The sequence below is a fragment of the Thalia democratica genome, chromosome 1 (genome assembly GCF_965202585.1).
Source record: "Thalia democratica chromosome 1, ktThaDemo2.hap1.1, whole genome shotgun sequence".
Lineage (NCBI taxonomy): Eukaryota > Metazoa > Chordata > Thaliacea > Salpida > Salpidae > Thalia > Thalia democratica.
Genome location: NC_139165.1, coordinates 58,095,930 through 58,114,471, shown reverse-complemented (window position 1 = coordinate 58,114,471; position 18,542 = coordinate 58,095,930). Strand labels below are relative to the sequence as shown.

Here is an 18,542-nt window from a genome sequence, read left to right as displayed (position 1 = left end):
AACAATTATAAAAAATATTAAACCAAAGAACCTAATTGCTTTTTTTCAAACAAAAAGAATAAATTATCTATCCTGCAAATGTAAAATAAATGACTTGTTTTAATGTAATATATTAGCGGTAGGACTTTTTATGGGTAGTTTTAAATATTGGGTACTTTTGATTGCAGCAATTTTGCAAAAAAAGTACCCAATATTTTGATGACGTCATTAACTTTACTTTGGGTAGTTTTGAAGCTTAAACTTTATAAACAAAGCAAAATTGCTGTCCAGGCCTATGATAAATTCACATTGTTTATTTTTTTAAATATGAAAATGCATAAATCTGAATAAAAACAATGAAATAGTATAAATTATTTCCCTTTGTTATTAAAGTTATAGGAATATAATTTCTAACTCTGATATTTTTTGTGTAAGTTACAATTTCAAACTCAAAACAAATTAAGCTATTATTTTTTAAATTTTTCCTTTATAGTTTCTTATTGATGATTTGAAGTCATTGAAAAAATTTAAACAACTTATACATAATTTTTGTAATTCAATAAAACCTAGCACTTTTTTAGTTTGAAATAAAGCTAAAATGATGGTCATCAAACCTAGATGTTTATTGGAATCTTAGAATGTTGTATATAATCCTCGAATAACTTAAAGTTCTGATCATTTTTTTTCAAAGAAAAATAAACAAGACTTGTAATTAAAAAAGTATGTTAAATTTGGAAAAATTTGAACGAAATTTCAAAAAAAAACTTAGTGTAGTTACAGGAAGGGTGTAGATCAGCTTAATTACAACTTGATGATATTTTACAGATTTTTAAGTAAACCACAAGTAGCCTTATACAGATTTTTAATACTAAAACAAATTTTTGAGATAAAAAATTATATTAGTGAGTACAATAGGTTTTTATTGTCATCTTTTATTTTGTTTTCTTTCTTTTTATAAATATTCAAAAATATATTTCCTTAAGATTTGACAGGGTTGCCAAAACACCTGGAATCTAGGAACTTGACAGTTTAAACAAAAACCGGAAACACCTTGAGTCTGTGGAATTAAAAAAAAAAAAGGAAAAATATGGTGTTTTAAACAAAATCACCAAAAAATATGTGATTTATAAACTATTTCTGCATGTAAAATAATAAAGTTTTGATTAGATATAATAAGTCTATCATAATAATGAGTTTTTATTTCTATCAATAATTTTATTTAACTATAAACACATTTTAAGTAATTTTACAATATCATTTTAGTGTTGTTATACTATTTAAGATAGTTATTTACCTTAAATTTATTAGTTTATGCTATAGATAGATCAATATACTTGTTGCCTTAAAAACTTGAAGAAACTCTGAAAACATGAAGAAAGTTTAAAAAAAATCTGTTTATGGTATTGATCTCAAAAACGTAGGAGTAGAAAGATTTTTAGTAGTTTAAGTTAACCCCTATCATAAGGAACCTATTGTATTCTCCAACTTAAACAGGCTATTTCTCACAAAACTTTTTAATATAAAATTTCTGTAAAAAGTAACTCAGAGCTTAGTTAAAATTCAACAAAGTAAGATTAAGTTATACAAAAAAGACTAACCCCACCATCCCCAAGCCCTAAGTATTTTTATTATTATTAAACTAAATTTAATGTTTTATTAACAGGTATATTTGTAGTGTTAAGTTACTAAAATGGCAAAAAGCCAAGATTTTACAGAGATTTTTTTGAAAGAACTTCCTAAGTTTGGTTTAGGGCCACTTGACCCATATCGAGAAAATGTACACTTTGAACCACCTCAAAAGGTTGATGATGTTGCAGTCAAACTACAATTAGGATTACCAACAGACTGCATACCAATCCAAAACTCAGGGGCTGGGGATTGTTTGTTTAAAGCTATTTCCCAGTCCCTGTATGGTGTTGAAGACCATCATAGAGAAATTAGGTTAAAAGTATTTATTTGGATGGTTAAAAATAAAGATGCAGTTGTACAAATAAGAGAAAAGTACATACACTTTACATTTGACTCTGTATTTTCTTTAACAATGCAAGTGGGAACACCACAAACGTGGATGGGAGTTGCCCACATTGCATGCAGTGCAATGGCACTTAATATACATATAAATACATTCTACCCATATGTGAATGGTCTGGAAAATACTATAGCCAAATTGCTCAACACAATTTTTAATTGTAAAGTTTATGGAAATGAAGTAAGTATAATAATTCAATGGTCTTCCATAACTTTTGATACTAGTATTAAAAGATTCAGTAAACATTAAAATTAGATTTTTAAGTGTTAATTTTCTGTTTAAATATCAAGTAGTATTAATATTGATAACCAAAAATTGCTTTTTTAAACAGAATTACCTAGGACTAATGACATATCATTTTTTTTTGTTATACTAAAGAGTGTATGTTTCAGTATTTCGTTTTAGTTTCTTTATTTGTTAGATTTAACTTTGTTTTTGTTAAGTGCTGTTTTAGTTCTGTTGTAAAAAGAAATTTTTATCTGAGTTAGTCTATTTTAATTTTTGACAATATAGTTAAAAGTAAATCATGGTTACATACTTAACTGCTTATTTTATAAAATCAGAATTGTGTTTTTTTATGATCTATAACTGTCAGTAAACATTTAAACTAGATTTTTTTTGTGTTAATTTTCTGTAGTATTAATATTAATAACCGAAAATTGCTTATTTTAAAAAAGATTACTTAGAACTAATGATATTTCATTTTTTGTTATACTAAAGATTGTATGTTTTAGATTTATATACCTGTTTTTAATTTTTCAACACATTTAACGGAAGAAATTGTTTGTTTTTATATTAAAAAGTTTAAGTATTAGAAGTATTATAGATAGATGTTTTGTTTTCTGCTTTTAAAAAAACAATTTTTTCAAAATATGTTTGGACAATTTTGAATACTTAAGATAAGTGAATTTTTTATTGTGTTTTATAAAAAAATATGAATCTTATACATTTAGGTAAATATAACGTTTTTTTTAAGTTGTTGTGTGTGTGAAAAAATTAATATAGTTTTTAACAAATGCAAAAATTTTTAACAAATGAAAAAATGTTTCATTTCTTTATTTATTAATTAAAATTACAGGAGATATTTATTTTTGTATACAACTAAAGTTAACTTTGAACTCGATTTAAAGTCTATAGTATAATAAAATGTTATAGTTATAATTGAATGATTTTACAGTTTTAACTTAAGCTTTAATTAGAAATAAGAGCAAGTAATAAAATTTGTTAAAAATAAATTTTAGAATCCTTATGGCTTGTTTAAAGTATTATTTAAATAAATATGATAAACAGCTTACAATAAATTAAAACTATACTAGGTTTTTGTTTTTAAACAAAATGAGAGTAGTCTCTTTAGATTTAATTTGAAACTAAATTGGTTACTTATGCCTTATTTTAGTTTATCTTTACACATCACATTACCGGCTTTAATCATTATATTAACTGGTCAAGTATGTTTTTTACGAAAATCATAACATAGAAGAAGTCTTATTGTATCATGTTAAATAAGTTTCAAATGTATAATTTCAAAATTACTAGTAAATACAGTTTAATTAATGTTCTTCTGTAGTTATAACTTAGTAAATAAGTTTAAAAATTACACATGACTCAAGAAAACTACACATAAATTAAAAGCAACCCACTTTAAAATTGTCATTACATTTCATTAAAACTTAGTAAATATTTAAAATAGTTTTTTTTTTTTCTATACATGTGGTTGAATTTGTTTACAATTAAAAATTACATAGAAAGCGTATTTTTTATAAACAGAGACGCTTGTTCTTGTGTTTACAAAAATAAAGCTCCAAAAACTAGCAGTACGACTTTTAATGAAGCCATTTATATAGAATTTTTAAATGTAAAATTGTTCAATTTTCTTTTCAGCGCGACGTATTTTTACAACTTTTTTGTATAATTTTAAAATCAAAACTACCAAAATATGCTATGACGTCAGGAAAATATTGGAGCCTTTTTTTGCAAAATTGCTGCAATTATATTCATGAAAAGTACCCAATATTGCTCGAAAAAAACTACCCATAAAAAGTCCTACCCATATATTAGAACATAATATCGTGACGTATTTACTTAATATTTTTTGAATTTTTAACGACGGTTTAATCTTATGAATCAGTCTTTATACAGCTTTCATGTGAGTGTTTTATATTTTGAGTCGTTAAAATACGAACTACTGATCAATGGCATAAATAAAATTTAGGAAAAAAATTAAAAAAATAATTTAAATGTAAGTTCAAACAATAAATAAAGTAAAAAGTCAATTAGTTGTAAACAATAAGGAGTTTTATATAGATTTACATACCTAGTTTTTAGAACATTTAAAAAAATACATTTTTATAAAGTAAAAATAAAATATACTATAGAGTTGATTTATTAATAGCTATAAATTAGGTATCCGAAAATAAAATCAAACTTAAAGAAAAGTGTTCAAAAAAAAGTTCAGACAATTAGTTTAGTTGAAGTTATAGAAAACGACTAAAAATTATAACAAAAGAATTTAAATAATAATGCAATTTATAAAAAAATAGTTGTAAAGAATAAAAAAAGTAGCTGAAATATAATAAAATACAAAGTACTTAATAACTCTAAGTCAAATTATTATGTAGTTTGACAGTAAATCATAAATTAAAAAAAAAGCTAGTTTAACTATATATATAAACGTAACGAAAACAATGCAACTGCAAAGATAAATGCATGATGAGTTGCAATTGTTATTAACAAATTTAATCTATAGAACGACGGTAATAACATATGCAGTATATTATGTCATCAGGGGTATCGTTTAAAAGTAAGAACATATGGCATAAATGTTCTTTTAACAACAATAAATACAAAATAAAAACTACGCTTTCGAAATATACTTTGGACTTGAATGATAGAAATGAAGATTTTAGCATTAATTTGGAAATTTTAGCACAAAGAAAAAAAATAATTTAATTTAAAACAATGCTCTACTCTCTGCAACATAAAAAAACATGAAATTAAAAATTAAAATTCAAATCTAGATTTAAGTAAACGGAAAGGAGTTTTTAGTAATTGTTAACACTTTTCTAACTTTGATTTAAATAGTTTTGAACGTTTGTGCAAGTTTAGGGGTAGGTGTCAGCAAAGCACAGCGTCATTTTAGCACGGGTCGTTCGCTTAGTACAAAGTGACTCTTTAGCACGGTGTCACCTTAGCATGGCGTCACTTTAGCACATAATGTCACTTTAGCACAGTTTCACTTTTGCATAGAGTGTAATTTTTGCTTATAGTTCTATTAAGTAGTTTAACTGCCATTTTATTTACTAACTTTTTGCTTTGTAGTACTTATTTTTATTCTAAGTATAGTTCTTCTCTAAAAGCCTACATAAGATGTTTTCTAGCTTATAGTTACCTGCGAGTGATTACTTTTATTATAAATGGTAGTTTATTTAAAAAGGCTGCTTTACTTTGTATTACAATTGCTTAATTATAGTTTTTAATAAAAAAGTAAACTAGTAAGTATTCTTCCCCTTGAATACACACTTTAAATTGCCTAAAATGCGTACTCAACAGGATGCTGACTGTATTAAATTTAATCAAAACAAATTATTTAATATAGTCTGAATTATTATTTCGCTTGCTAACTAAAAAATATCAATCGTGCTTAAGTAAAACTACATACAAAACTTACACTCCGTGCAAAAGTCACACTGTGCTAACGTGAAGCCGTGCTAAAGTGTCTTGACCCCTTTTTTGAGCTAAACGCTTTGAGCGTTTAACTCTTAAGTCTCGTGAATTTACCTGACTCATTAGGTTTAATCCAATAACTAATAAATATGTGATAAACTTAATATATATAACTACTTTAATGAATTGAGTTTATTGAAAAATGACAAAGCAGCTAATCTATAAGTAGAATAAAACTGTGAAAATACACAACACAAATAAACACAAGTAATCTACAAGTTAAAGTATGTTCTTAATGTTCTTAAAATGTATGAATGTCAGAATCTTAAATGTAAAAATAGACCTTACTTATAGTACGAAGTCTAAAAATGTGATGTGCTTCTTGCACACTGGTGGCTGAACGGAGCATAAATGTAATACAACTATAAAAATAAACACAAAGGTCTAACAAAATGAAAACTCTTATGAAAATTAGAAGCTGATTCTTAAAAGTAATGTGGTTTGTTCTTGAACTGACGGCTGATTTAAAACAAAAACATACATTGTTTAGTTTTTACATATTAACTTGATAAACAATCATCTAGCACTCAGGCGGTAATTTAATAAACAACAAAATATATTGTTTTTTTTTACATTATTCATTTTTAAATGACATACTAATCCTTATAGTTTTTTATTTAATTTCATGTGCATCTTATGTTTTAATTTAACACATAGTGTAACAAACTGACTAAAGAACTGTTCTGTCTACAGTGAAACGTTTGTCTCAGTAAAGTTTACTGTTTTATCAATATATATATTTGTTTTATTTTATAACTAGAGCTACTTGCGTCAAAACCGCTGTAAGTAATATTTAATTTTTTACAATATAAATTAAATACTTAACTCTGTAAATAGTCAATCAAAAAACAATACATATATACAAAAGTAAGTTTATTTCAAAATGTTTAATTTATACATAAAACATATATTTTATGCAAAATAATCTTTAGTTGATGTGGCTTCGGAATTTAATTATTAGAATTTGAATTTTCATGTAAACATAATACATGCTTATCAATATAACCGTTTATTATAATGGACTATCATAAATATACAAAAAATTTAAATTTAAAAGAATTATATAAAAGATTGTTTTCATTAAATCTTAAATACAAAAGGACTATTATGAAAATGAAATTTGAGAAAACAATTATTTACTTAACTAACTTTCGCATCTCGATTCAACTCCACTCCACATTTTTGTATCTAAACAAGTTTTTGTTTTGCTTCCTTGAAGAATATATCCTTCACTACAGGTAGCTTTGCAAACAGAATTGTAAGAATCTCCAAAAGTACAAGAATATTCACCATTATCTAGTTTTGACAAAGCGCCACACGTTATCACTAAAATTTATAATTATTTTCATATTTTTATTTTATTTTCAAGATACTTTTTTAAGTCAAATACAGTAGATAACCTTTTTAAAGAAATAAATTTAAAGTAACTTTTACTTGTTTGATTAGTAAACTTCTGTTTTAGCTCTTGTTAGTTACTGTTTTTTTTTCTGAGTAAAACTTCCTGACACAAACTTATATAAATACTATAAAGTTCAATAAAAACAGTAATTATTTTAGTAATTTATGTTTTCAAAAACTATTCTATCCAAACTAATAATTTATAATTTTTTCAAATATTATCATTATAAACACTAGATAACAAAAAGGAGTAATTACTGTTTATAAATTGAAGAAAAGTTTCAGATAGTAGCTTAACGAACGTTTTGAAAAAAATAAAACTTACATTCTCTTTTGTATTTATTTTGTTCTATTTTGGTTCATTTTAATTCAATTTTTATTTTACGTTACAAAAATAAAACTAATAATAGGTAAATAAGTTAGAATATTAAAATAAACAAAGCTAAACAGTTTGTTCAGTTTTAAATTTTTAAATCGCTATTAATTGTTTTAATTTTTTAGACTTTTTAAACTAAAGAAAAAAATCTAATAAAGTTTTTTTTTAATATGTTATAGGTCTATAAAGTTTTTTTTGTCTGTTTTAAATGTTTTATTTTTCCAGTGTAACTAATTAAGTTCCGTTTTATTTGGTCTAATTAGCAATTTAAAATGTGCTTTTAATCGGTTAGCTTTTATACTTTGCTTTACTTTATTTAATAACCTTTAAATCTTAATTGATTTAAGGAAGGAAGTTAACTAAATTGAAAACAATACGTAAAAGTTTTAGTTAGTTTCAATATTTCGAATAGATTGTTTTACTTTTTTAAGACTAACTTTACATTGTACACGAGTGTTGTAAAATTTTCTGTACCACGTTTTTTAAAATAAAATTAAAAATTTTTTTTTTCTTTTAGTCAATACAAACTAGTAAAAAATTAAAACTGTGTTAAACTTTTATGATGTTTATTGTTTTGTTATTTCGAAAAGTTTCTAATACGATATCTCTATTGTAGCACTAAACTTAAAAACCACTTTGTTAAAGATAAGAGAGTAATACTGTTTAAAAATTCAAAATTTAAGTTTTAAAGACATTTTCTAAAAACGAAAGTAGGTAAATAAAAACTGTGTATACTTGAGTTTTCTGAAAAGTTGTAAATAGATAAGTAATGTTGTAGAATTATAACTTCGTTGGTAAACAATGCTCGTGTGATATAATTTAAAACTATTAGTAGTAAAGTATTGTGTACTTTGATTCGATTTGAATAAAATTTTATTCATCTGATGATCTCGTTTGATTAGGTTTAAGCGAGTGAAACATTGTATTGTTAATAAAATTTAAAATTTTGAATTAACGTAAAGTATTTGTACATTTTTTAACTGCAATTGTAGGTTTAGAAAAATTGTAACCAAATTTTAGTCTTCATATCTGATAATTTAAAACTTTATACCTATGTTTGATTTTACTTTTTAAATTTATTCTACTTGAAACAAAACTCCATTATATTTATTTTTTTGAGTATAAGTTTACGTAACTTTAACTGCTGTTAAGAGTAATTTTTGTGCAAACTATATTCTGCTCATGTAAAAAAAATTGCTAATTATTCTAATAATAGCTTTGTATACTAACATTATTAAAGAATCTATTGATAAAAAGGATTTTTTTAGTGTTCGTATATAGCTACTGTAAAACTTTTCTCGTAATCATAATTCATTTATAAACAAAGTTGTTTTTCTTTCTTTTCCTGACTTATCAAATTTTAAAAACTTTAATAAAGATATATACTTGTTAATGAATCTTTAAACTAAAAAGAGACAATGCAGGTATATTCATGTAACAACAATTCGATATAGCGCATTTCCTTTTTTTTAGCTTTACTTAGTCTTTTTAGACTCGTGCTAGTTTGGTTATGTTGATAATTAACATGAGCTCCTCACCTAATCTTTGTAAAAGGATGAAACACATTTAAGTTTCCGTCAAAATGGTTTTTGTTGAAACATTTTTTTTTCAATTTTGGAACATTTCAAAGTTCTATAATACTATTGCCTATACTTTTAGGATCCAGACTAAGACGTAATGGAGGACGTATCCAAGGATAAAGAGACATATTTCATCAGAGCTGAGAATTTTATATATTTATCCTTATCATGCATTGCTCTAATATCATATCGAGATTTGCAAGACAAGTCTTCACCAAAAGTTTTTTAACAATTTGCTACAATCAATATAGTATAAAAAAAAACTGTTTAGTTATTATAAATAAATAATAAAATTGATCCTTATATTATGAACAATACACAAAAATAAATTCACGAAAGATTTAAAAAATCTAGTACGTTTCAGTACAATAATTTTTTCACTCAAGATTTAAAAATGTTTCCAATTAAATTAGAAATATCCTAAACAAACACAAAAAACATCCCGTTTTTTTTTGTTACCTTTATAATTTTTAAGTAAATGTTTTGCTTGATGTGAACATTAGTTCGCTTCTTCTGTTTAAACAATTTCTCTCCTCTTCCACCATTGTTAGAGCTTCGACTTAACATGAGTTTTATGTAGTTTTGGTTGGGTTTGATTTTTTTGGTTATCTCTTTTACTTTCCAGTTAAACTCATATTTCAGAATTGTTCCACTAGTATGCAAACTTATTTTAGCAACTTTGTGTCAATAATCCGTTTCTTACAGTCATGGTTGTTTTGTGCAACCATTAGAAAAACTATTTGCACTAATGCTAATGTATATCTAATCTTCCTTGTTCGTTTTTTCCTAGCTTCGTACGTTACGTTTTATTTCTTTATTCTCACTCATAGCGTATTCTTGTTACCTGCAGTTGCTTTTGGTATTGTTTTGTTATTGTCTAATATATAATTGTTACTATTAGACCTTGTTGCTGTTTTTACTAACAACAGTAGCTTACTTTTAGTTTGTTTACCCCGTTTTCCAAACTACTTGCTTACAAAATCAATGAAATTTTATCCTACATTAGATTTTACTGACCTGCAATAAGAAGGATGAAATCATATAATTTTAATTAACTAATTTATTTATTGATTTTAAGTGTTTTATCTATTTAAATTCTGTTTTGTCTCATATGTTTAACCACTTCTTTTTAGAACTTCGTTGTTTACAGACTTTTTTTCTCAAATTGCATTAATTTACTTGAGCTTTTATTTATACCTTTTTCTATCATAGCTGATACTGATTTTATGACTGTATATGGATAATTCAAGTTATAAAAGTCAGTAATGTATTTAATTTTACTGTTTAGCTTTGTTAATGGTTGGTATTTTATCTTTTTGTAGTACATATTTTTGAAGTAAAAGTTTGAAGTCGCATAAAACTACGCAACGTGTCATAAATTAAAAGTTAGACATAAAAAACCAAAAAGTCTTTTATAGTTATTTTTTGTTAATATTCTGTAATATTGTTAAATTAAGTTAAAAGTTTTTTCTTTAATTTCACCCGTAATAAAAATGTTAAAAAATAATAGTTACTGTATGCAAATGTAAATAAAGTAAAATGTTAAACAAGCAAATAAACTTTCTAGACAAAGGAAAACTCGTATAAATATGATAAAATCTATAAGCTTAAAGACGTAGTAACAAAGTTTAAAAAACTTACAAGTACAAATAGGAGTAGGATGGTTCCAACTTCTGTTTTTAGTACATACAATTGTATCTATTCCTTGAAGTTCATACCCATCGACACATGTCACAATGCAGTTAGAGTTCATTTTGTTTTCGTCACTGCAAGAAATCGTTGAATGAAGATTTTGTTCCAAAATTGGACATTCAATCACTGAAAATATTTCAAAAATTTTACATTCCGTGCAACTAAACATCTAAAGCATTTTGTTTTGCATGTAATCATTCTTGTAAAAACTAATAAGTAAATTTTGACGATATACAATATGTTTATGCATCTTTTTCAAGACGTTTTTAATCAATGTCAATTTATTAGAAAGTTAAACAATGTTTTTAAATAGCGTCATTCTTAAAAAGTAACTTACCATTTACTAAAATAAAACTTTTTATATACTTAAAAAAAGTAGTAATTTAATTTAATGTTAAATTTTACATTTCTTTTAACGTTGAAGATATTTTAAAAATCAATATATAAAAACTTATGCAATGTTATTATATTTAAAGTGTTTTTAAATAAAAAGTTATTTTTTGTTTTTAAAACACTAAAATTGGCATGCAGCTTGAAATCCTAAACTCATTAAGTTATTTACACTACAATTAAAACCGTTAAACTTGTTTAAGTAAAAAAAAGATTATAGTATATTTTAAAGAGTAGTAGTGTTAATAAGATTGTCAACAAACGGATTACACAGTTTACTATAAAACTTTGGTAAAAAGTAGTGAAAGCTTTAATCAAAATATTTTATGTTCCTTTTAGTACGCTAATTTTTGATAGATGTAAACTCTAAACCAGAGTCTCCTAAAGTAAGCCATTTTGCCTATTTTGGGGCCATTACAGAAATTTAGGGAGCCATAAGCAGCAAAGAGGGTCATGACGATTTAAAACTTACACTAGATATTCTGGAGTTGATAGTGAACAGCAATAAAAAAAAGGTCTTAGGTGTATTTAACGGTAGTTTTTTAAGAAATATTGTTGGAGTTTTTTTATTTCTTAAAAGGGGCTTTATGAAAAAAAATCGATTAGATACTAATTAATCATGCTATAATCGATTAGATACTAATTTCAGCTGCAAATCCATAACAACAACAACTTTTTTCATGTGTATATTTATTTTATATATAAATTAAACTTATTGTTTAGTTATAAGTCTTCTTTACTTTCTGTTAGAATTATATTACATTCTCGTTTTCTTGAGTAATTTTTAATATAGTTGTCTGACTCTGATAAATTGTTTTGGTTTTAATCAACTGATATATACTAAAAGATAAAAAAGTCCTTGTACTTTTTTTATGCAAAATAATTTTGAAAATATTAAAGTAGTTAAAATTGTTTTACTTAGACTTATGTCTTAAATAAACTTTTAAATACAAAATAACTAAAAAAAGTTTACAATTTATAGCTTTACATTATTATTAAGTTTGTTTCTTTTATTGTTATACAACAAGTTATATTTGAAACATCCTTCTAAAGTTTAAACGAACATTCGATCATAAGGGCAATTAATATTAAATTTGATAAGGGTAATTTAGTTAATGAGTTTGGTAAATTCTTAAACTATGAAGTATGAAATAGTTTTATTTAACTTTTATTTCAACAAAACTATCGCTTAATAGTGAGAACTGAAAAACACTGGATTTAATCACGATATAAAGTAAGGAAACGTTAATGAAAAAAAGTATATATAGTTTTGAAAATTATAAAATATTTTCAGCATCTCAATTCTACAAACTGGAAAAACATTTTTAGAATAGAACATTAAAAACAATGTTAGTAAAAAAATATATTTTTTATGAAATTTATAAACTGGTTTTTACATAAGCACATTTTTAAAGAAGATTTTTTAAACTTAAATTTAAAACGCTTATTTAAACATAGAATTAACCATGTTATGCAAACTCTTCAGTCATGTTAGAACTTTTTATCTACAAAAAAATAGTAGCGATAAAGTTTTTGTTTACTACAAAACTAAGATGTTCTGTAGTTAATCATGCATCCGAGCTGTCGATATTTATTGTTCTCTGCTATTAAATTATTTATTTTAAAGTTATCAGTATTTTCTAAAACCAGATATAAAACTTGACAAGACTCAAAAAACAATGATGAAATCAAACTAATCAATTTTATTTTATGTAGAAGCAAGTATTGTTTTCTTTTTTTTTTCGTTAATTTTTAAACCTTTCTTATGTACAAGTAGAGTTGGTTTTTCCCTATTATTTGAAGTGCATGGTTTTAAAAGTTATAGAAATTAGCTTTTTTTTCTAGATTTTTTAAGTTTGTAAATAAAAAGTTTTTAATGAAAACATTTTATTTATCTAGTTAAACAGTGCGACTTTAATTTGAATATCTCATTCAAAGTTCGAAAATTTAAAATGGTTTAGAGGTATAACTAAATCTACTTTAATGTCTTATTTATATTTGAAAACTAAGCAGCAGTTTTAACCCGTTTTAAAACCTTAAACGTTATTTATGTTTTAAAGCTTTTCTTTTATTAGAAAGCTTTTCCTGCGAACAATTGTATTGTATAAAAAAAAATTAAAATCTACAAAAGTAAAAATTTTATGCTAAACTTTATTTTTGAATATAAAAATAGTGAGAAACTCACAAATACAAGTTGTTATTCCTTTTCCTGTCCAACTTCCATCTACTTGACAAACTCGAGATTTATCTCCAACCAGTTCATACTCTACCTGATATGCATTAATAACCATTAACTTTTTAAAATTATTACTTAAGTGTTAACAATTAAGCATCTTTTGCAGTCTTTAAAGTGTTTGACTTTTATTTTGCTTTAATCGGTTAAAACTTGTCTCTTACATAGATTAAATGATAAAATTGTAGCTCATTGCTTTTTATGAATATATGAAAACTGAAACAAATAATTAAATATTCTTATTGAGAAAGATTATACATAAATCACTTATTTGAAAGTTTCCATTTAGCTCTTTTCAGTTTAAGGTTTCTAAAACTTTAATTTAGTTAGTTGAACATTTTTGTATAGTACAACAATTTACAAAATCTATTAAAACGTTTGTTTTATAAAGAGTCAAATTAAAACTAGTTCTAAGTAAAGGTTTTTTTTTGGTTAAATTAATTCCTTGTCGAATTAAAGTTAAGATTAGAATAGAATGAATAAAAATAAAATGTTTAAAAATTATTTTAAATTTCAATCGAAAAGTAAAAGATTACAAAAACCCACAACAACAAAAAAACTAAAACTGCACTACTTATCTAGTTTAATTCAAACAAGTCTTGTTGTTTAGAAAGTTTTAGCTCGCGAGTTCGAATTAACAAGGATTCTTAAACTGGGAGGTGGTTGGTTTTTTTCGCGTTTTTGATAGAATTTTGAATCAAATATCCATATAGTTCACAGCACAACTAAGATTGTTGAGGAGCCGTTCATGGATAAATGATTGTTCAACTTTGAGATTTTCGTCGCCATTAAAAGTTACTTTTATAGCTTTTTCATTATATGCTGCTCGTGTTCGACATGCAAACGTTGAGATAATTCCCGCGATGAGACAACTAAAAACTTATACTACTTTACTTAATTTTTGGGAAGGTGTAGTATATACAATTAAGTAGATCATTAGTGTTACACACAAAACATTTTGAAACCCTACTAAATTTAGTAGCTAGTGAAGCTTGCCTAGACAATCTAATCTAGTTCTAACCCATAAAAAGAAAGCAGAGGCGAAGTGGGCAAGGATATTGACCTATAGAGGGTAACTTTTCTTGGTTTGAGTTGCTTTAAATAACTTAGTGTTTCAATAGAAATGAAAAATTCTAAAGGTGATTCGATTACCCATCTATAAACATATCCTAAACAATCCTAGTTGTGCCGATACTTATATAGGTGTAGATATAAAACTCTACCTTGAGCGTGAAAAACACCTACCACATCTCAATTCTAGAAACACTGTTCATTAGAACTTGCGAGCCAAAACAACGAAATGTGTAATACTTAAAAAGTCGGTTTTTATTGTTGTCGGTTTTTTAATCATTTTTTCAGTTTAGTTCTAAAATAAGTTTTCTATAGTTTTTAATGTTTGTTTTTCAATTAAAAAGTCTTAAAATTAACTCTAAATCGGCAAAGAATTACATTATTCAAATATAAAACCTTTAAACGGACTTGTATTAAATTTGATATTTTATGAAACAACTATTAACTCAGGAATGCGCTCCCAAACCTAACAACAGGATTGTACCGCGACGATGGCTTAATGGTCATAGAAAAAAACAAAAGTAATGTTGATATAGAGAAAATTAAAAAATCCATGCACAACATATCAAAAGAAATGGGAATAAAGTTAGATATTGAAAATCCTTCACGTAAAATTAACTATCTAGACTTAAGCTTCAATCTATACAACCACACATTCCAACCATATAGAAAAGAAAACAGCAAAATTATATATATTAATTCAAAGTCCAACCACCCTCCAGCAATACTGAAACAAATACCAAAAATGATAGAAGAAAGACTTTCCAAAAATTCTAGCAATGAAAATCTATTCAATGAAATAAGTAAAGATTACAATGACGCAATAAAGTTAAGTGGCTATAATTACAAAATAAAGTTCAAAGATGAAGATGATGAAAAGAAACAGCCTAGAAAAAGAAAAAGAAAAATAATATGGTTTAATCCACCATACTGCAAATCAATAAAAACAAACATTGGCAAGAAATTTCTCCAAATAATAAACAAATACTTCGGAGTAGACAGTAAATTCAAAAAATACTTGAATAAGAACAACATCAAATTAAGTTACAGCTGTTTGCCAAACATTGAGACAATCATAAAGAATCATAACAAGAAGCTCACAAACTGCAACAAGAATGATGAAGATGAAACATGTAACTGTAGAAACAAAGAGAAATGTCCTTTGAAAGGCGGTAACTGTAGAGCAAAAAATGTCATATACCAGGCCACAGTAAAAACTGACAATGCAACTAAATCATATATTGGACTAAGCGCCAACCAATTTAAAAAAAGAGTGGCAACCCACAGAACGACAATAAATAGCAACCCAGAAGATAGAAATTATATTCAATACAAACAAGCAACTGAGCTATCAAAATACATCCACACATTGAAGAACGAAAATAAGAATTATGAATTGACTTGGACAATACTGGAAAAAGAATATGAATCAAGACCGAGAATCGAGACGTGCAGGTTGTGCTTGAAAGAAGCATTAAAGATCCTACAAGCAGATAAGAACTGTATTAATAAAAGATCAGAAGTAATGAGCTCTTGCAGACACAGAAACAAATTTTTATTATTCTATTGGAATGAGTCTAAAACCTAATAATTTAAATATTTTTAGCATTTTAATCATCCGTTAGTTTTTTTCAGAATTTTGTTAAGAATTTGTTGTGTTTTCGTTTATATTACTGCATTTAGTTTTTTAATTTCTTTTATTTTTATTTATTAATTAATACCAATATTTAGTTCACCTAATTATGCATTTTTCATTAAAATTTGAATAGTTAATGTTTATTTATTTTTTACGCATCAATGAGTTCAGATTCACATTACTGCCAATGTCTAAATGTTATTTACTGTTTTGAAATTATTTGAAAAGGTCGGCCAAGGCTCACCGAAACCGGTAATAAACCAAAACAGTGCTTAAACATTTGTTTTATTATGAAACAACTATTATTAATAAATTTTCAAAATATCCATGTTATACTAAAACTTTAGTATTAGTTTTTAGCAAGCTTATTTTGACGAGAGCTAAACGAAAACATTAAATAAAGTTTTAATGCTTTTAAAATGAGTGTGTTATAAATAAATTTTCCAAAAAATTTGTACCAAGACTAAAAGTTAGAAATACTTGTGTTACTAAATTAGATCAAAAAATATTTTATCTAATAACAATCATATAAGTTTATTATACATCTTTAATTATTCTAAGTAGTACATTTTAAATTTCGAAAAAAAAAACTAACATCACAAGAGTAGACGCACTCTGACCCGTACAGATAGCCTGAGCTACATTGTATAGAACCGTGAATTGGATTTGTTAAAAGTCGGTCACAAGAAATTCCTGTAGTTGTATTCAAAACCTTTTTTATATTGTTTCGAAATTTATATGTTTTGTCTTTTTTCTCCAGTATTTTATTTTAGATGACGTGTCTTTTGTATAAAACTTTGGAAAAATATGAAAAATATATAGATAAAATATCTTAAACTTTTGAATACTTTAGTCAAAATGTAAAAAGAAACCAGAAAATAAAATTATTTTTTTAAACAAAATAATGTTGAACAGTAAAAATAAATTGTTTTCTATATAAACTGCACTTCAATAAATTCCTACAAACCACCTTTTTGTTAGCATTTATTGAAGTGCAGTTTATAATGATAACAATTTATTTTTACTATTCAACATCATTTTCTTAAAAAATGATAATTTTATTTTCTGGTTTCTATTTATATTTTGGCTAAAGTATTCGATAGTTTAAGATTTTTATCGATACTTTTTCATATTTAACCACTTTATATATGAAAGCTTTTTACTAATATTTTAGGTTTAAATGTAAATTATTTAATATTTCTATTTATCTATCTATTTATCTATATTTTTATTTATATAAATATCTTTATATATTTATTTATCTATCTAACCTATTTACTGTTTTTTATCATTCTATTATTCTATATTTTTATTAATTTTTAATTTGTCAAACATTTTTATTATTTCTACTTTAAATTGTGGCATCCAATAGATTAAGGTTTTAACTAATTACTAATGCTATTAACATTGCTTAATCATATCTCATCATATTTTTTAATTAATTTATAAACATGAAGGTTTATCAAAAATTGTGCTTGATTTTTGTTTTCTGTTACCTTATAAGTTTTGTTAAATATTTTTATTTAACTTTAAATGATTTTAAAACGTACGAAAGTTTCTTTGTTTACTATTAACTCAATTAAATTTTGTTACTAGTTTAACACAGAAAAACTAGCGTCAGTTTCAATAAAGCAATTCCCTCGTAATTTGTTGTTATTCTAAATTAATTGTAATTTCATGTTTGCAATAATATAAATATAAGTTCATTTTAAAAGATTATGTAATTTCATTAAAAGTTGTAAAAAAGTTGATGTAAAACTTTCTATAAAAACTGCTTACTCTTTCAGTTTAAACTATCTTTAACTATAGTATTATGACTCAATATCAAATGGTACACCAGAACCATGGACCAAATATTTTTATCGCCCTTTTTTGTTCATTTTTTTTTTTTGAAAACAAGTTTTACATAAAAATAAAAGTAAAAAACTAACTATTTTGTCTATTACTTTATTACAAGGTTTCAGTAGGAAAAAATTCCGACCTTTTCAAGTATCGAAAAAGGTAGTAGAAAATTACTCAACAGTACTAATAAATTAAAAAAGAAAAGTCATGTCTAAAAACAACACTAAGTTTTGGCTAAAGTTTAATTGTACTATAAAAGTTTTTGCATACTATAAATTAAGTACTATACATCTACATTAAAAAATAGCTCCGCAGAACTGTTAACTAGTTTAACATAGAGAACTACTTTAATTTTTAATAAATTTAGTACTTTATACATTTTGTTAATTTCTCAATATTCATAATAAATAAACACTCTGTACAATAAGATCAAAAACACATACTTTTTTTATATTATACTTTTACTATGTTTTAATAGTTTTTTAGTGGTTAAGGCATGTACGTCGTCTAAAATAGTTTTGGTAGAAAAATTGTTGAAAATAAACTTTAAACTTTAATTAAACCTAAAAGTTTGTTTTTTCCCAAGATTAAAT

General features: G+C 24.8%; 1 protein-coding gene across 1 annotated transcript in view; it reads right to left on the bottom strand.

Moving 5' to 3' along the window:
• Window positions 1–18,542, bottom strand: part of LOC145848506 (sushi, von Willebrand factor type A, EGF and pentraxin domain-containing protein 1-like) — a 159,879-nt gene that overhangs the window by 32,695 nt on the left and 108,642 nt on the right. Inside the window, exons 41-44 of the mRNA XM_082953935.1 lie at window positions 16,703–16,800; window positions 13,353–13,437; window positions 10,727–10,903; window positions 6,881–7,057 (exon numbers count right to left, since the gene is read on the bottom strand). Of these exons, the coding sequence (XP_082810061.1) occupies window positions 6,881–7,057; window positions 10,727–10,903; window positions 13,353–13,437; window positions 16,703–16,800 (537 nt within the window). The remainder of the gene's footprint in view (window positions 1–6,880; window positions 7,058–10,726; window positions 10,904–13,352; window positions 13,438–16,702; window positions 16,801–18,542) is intronic.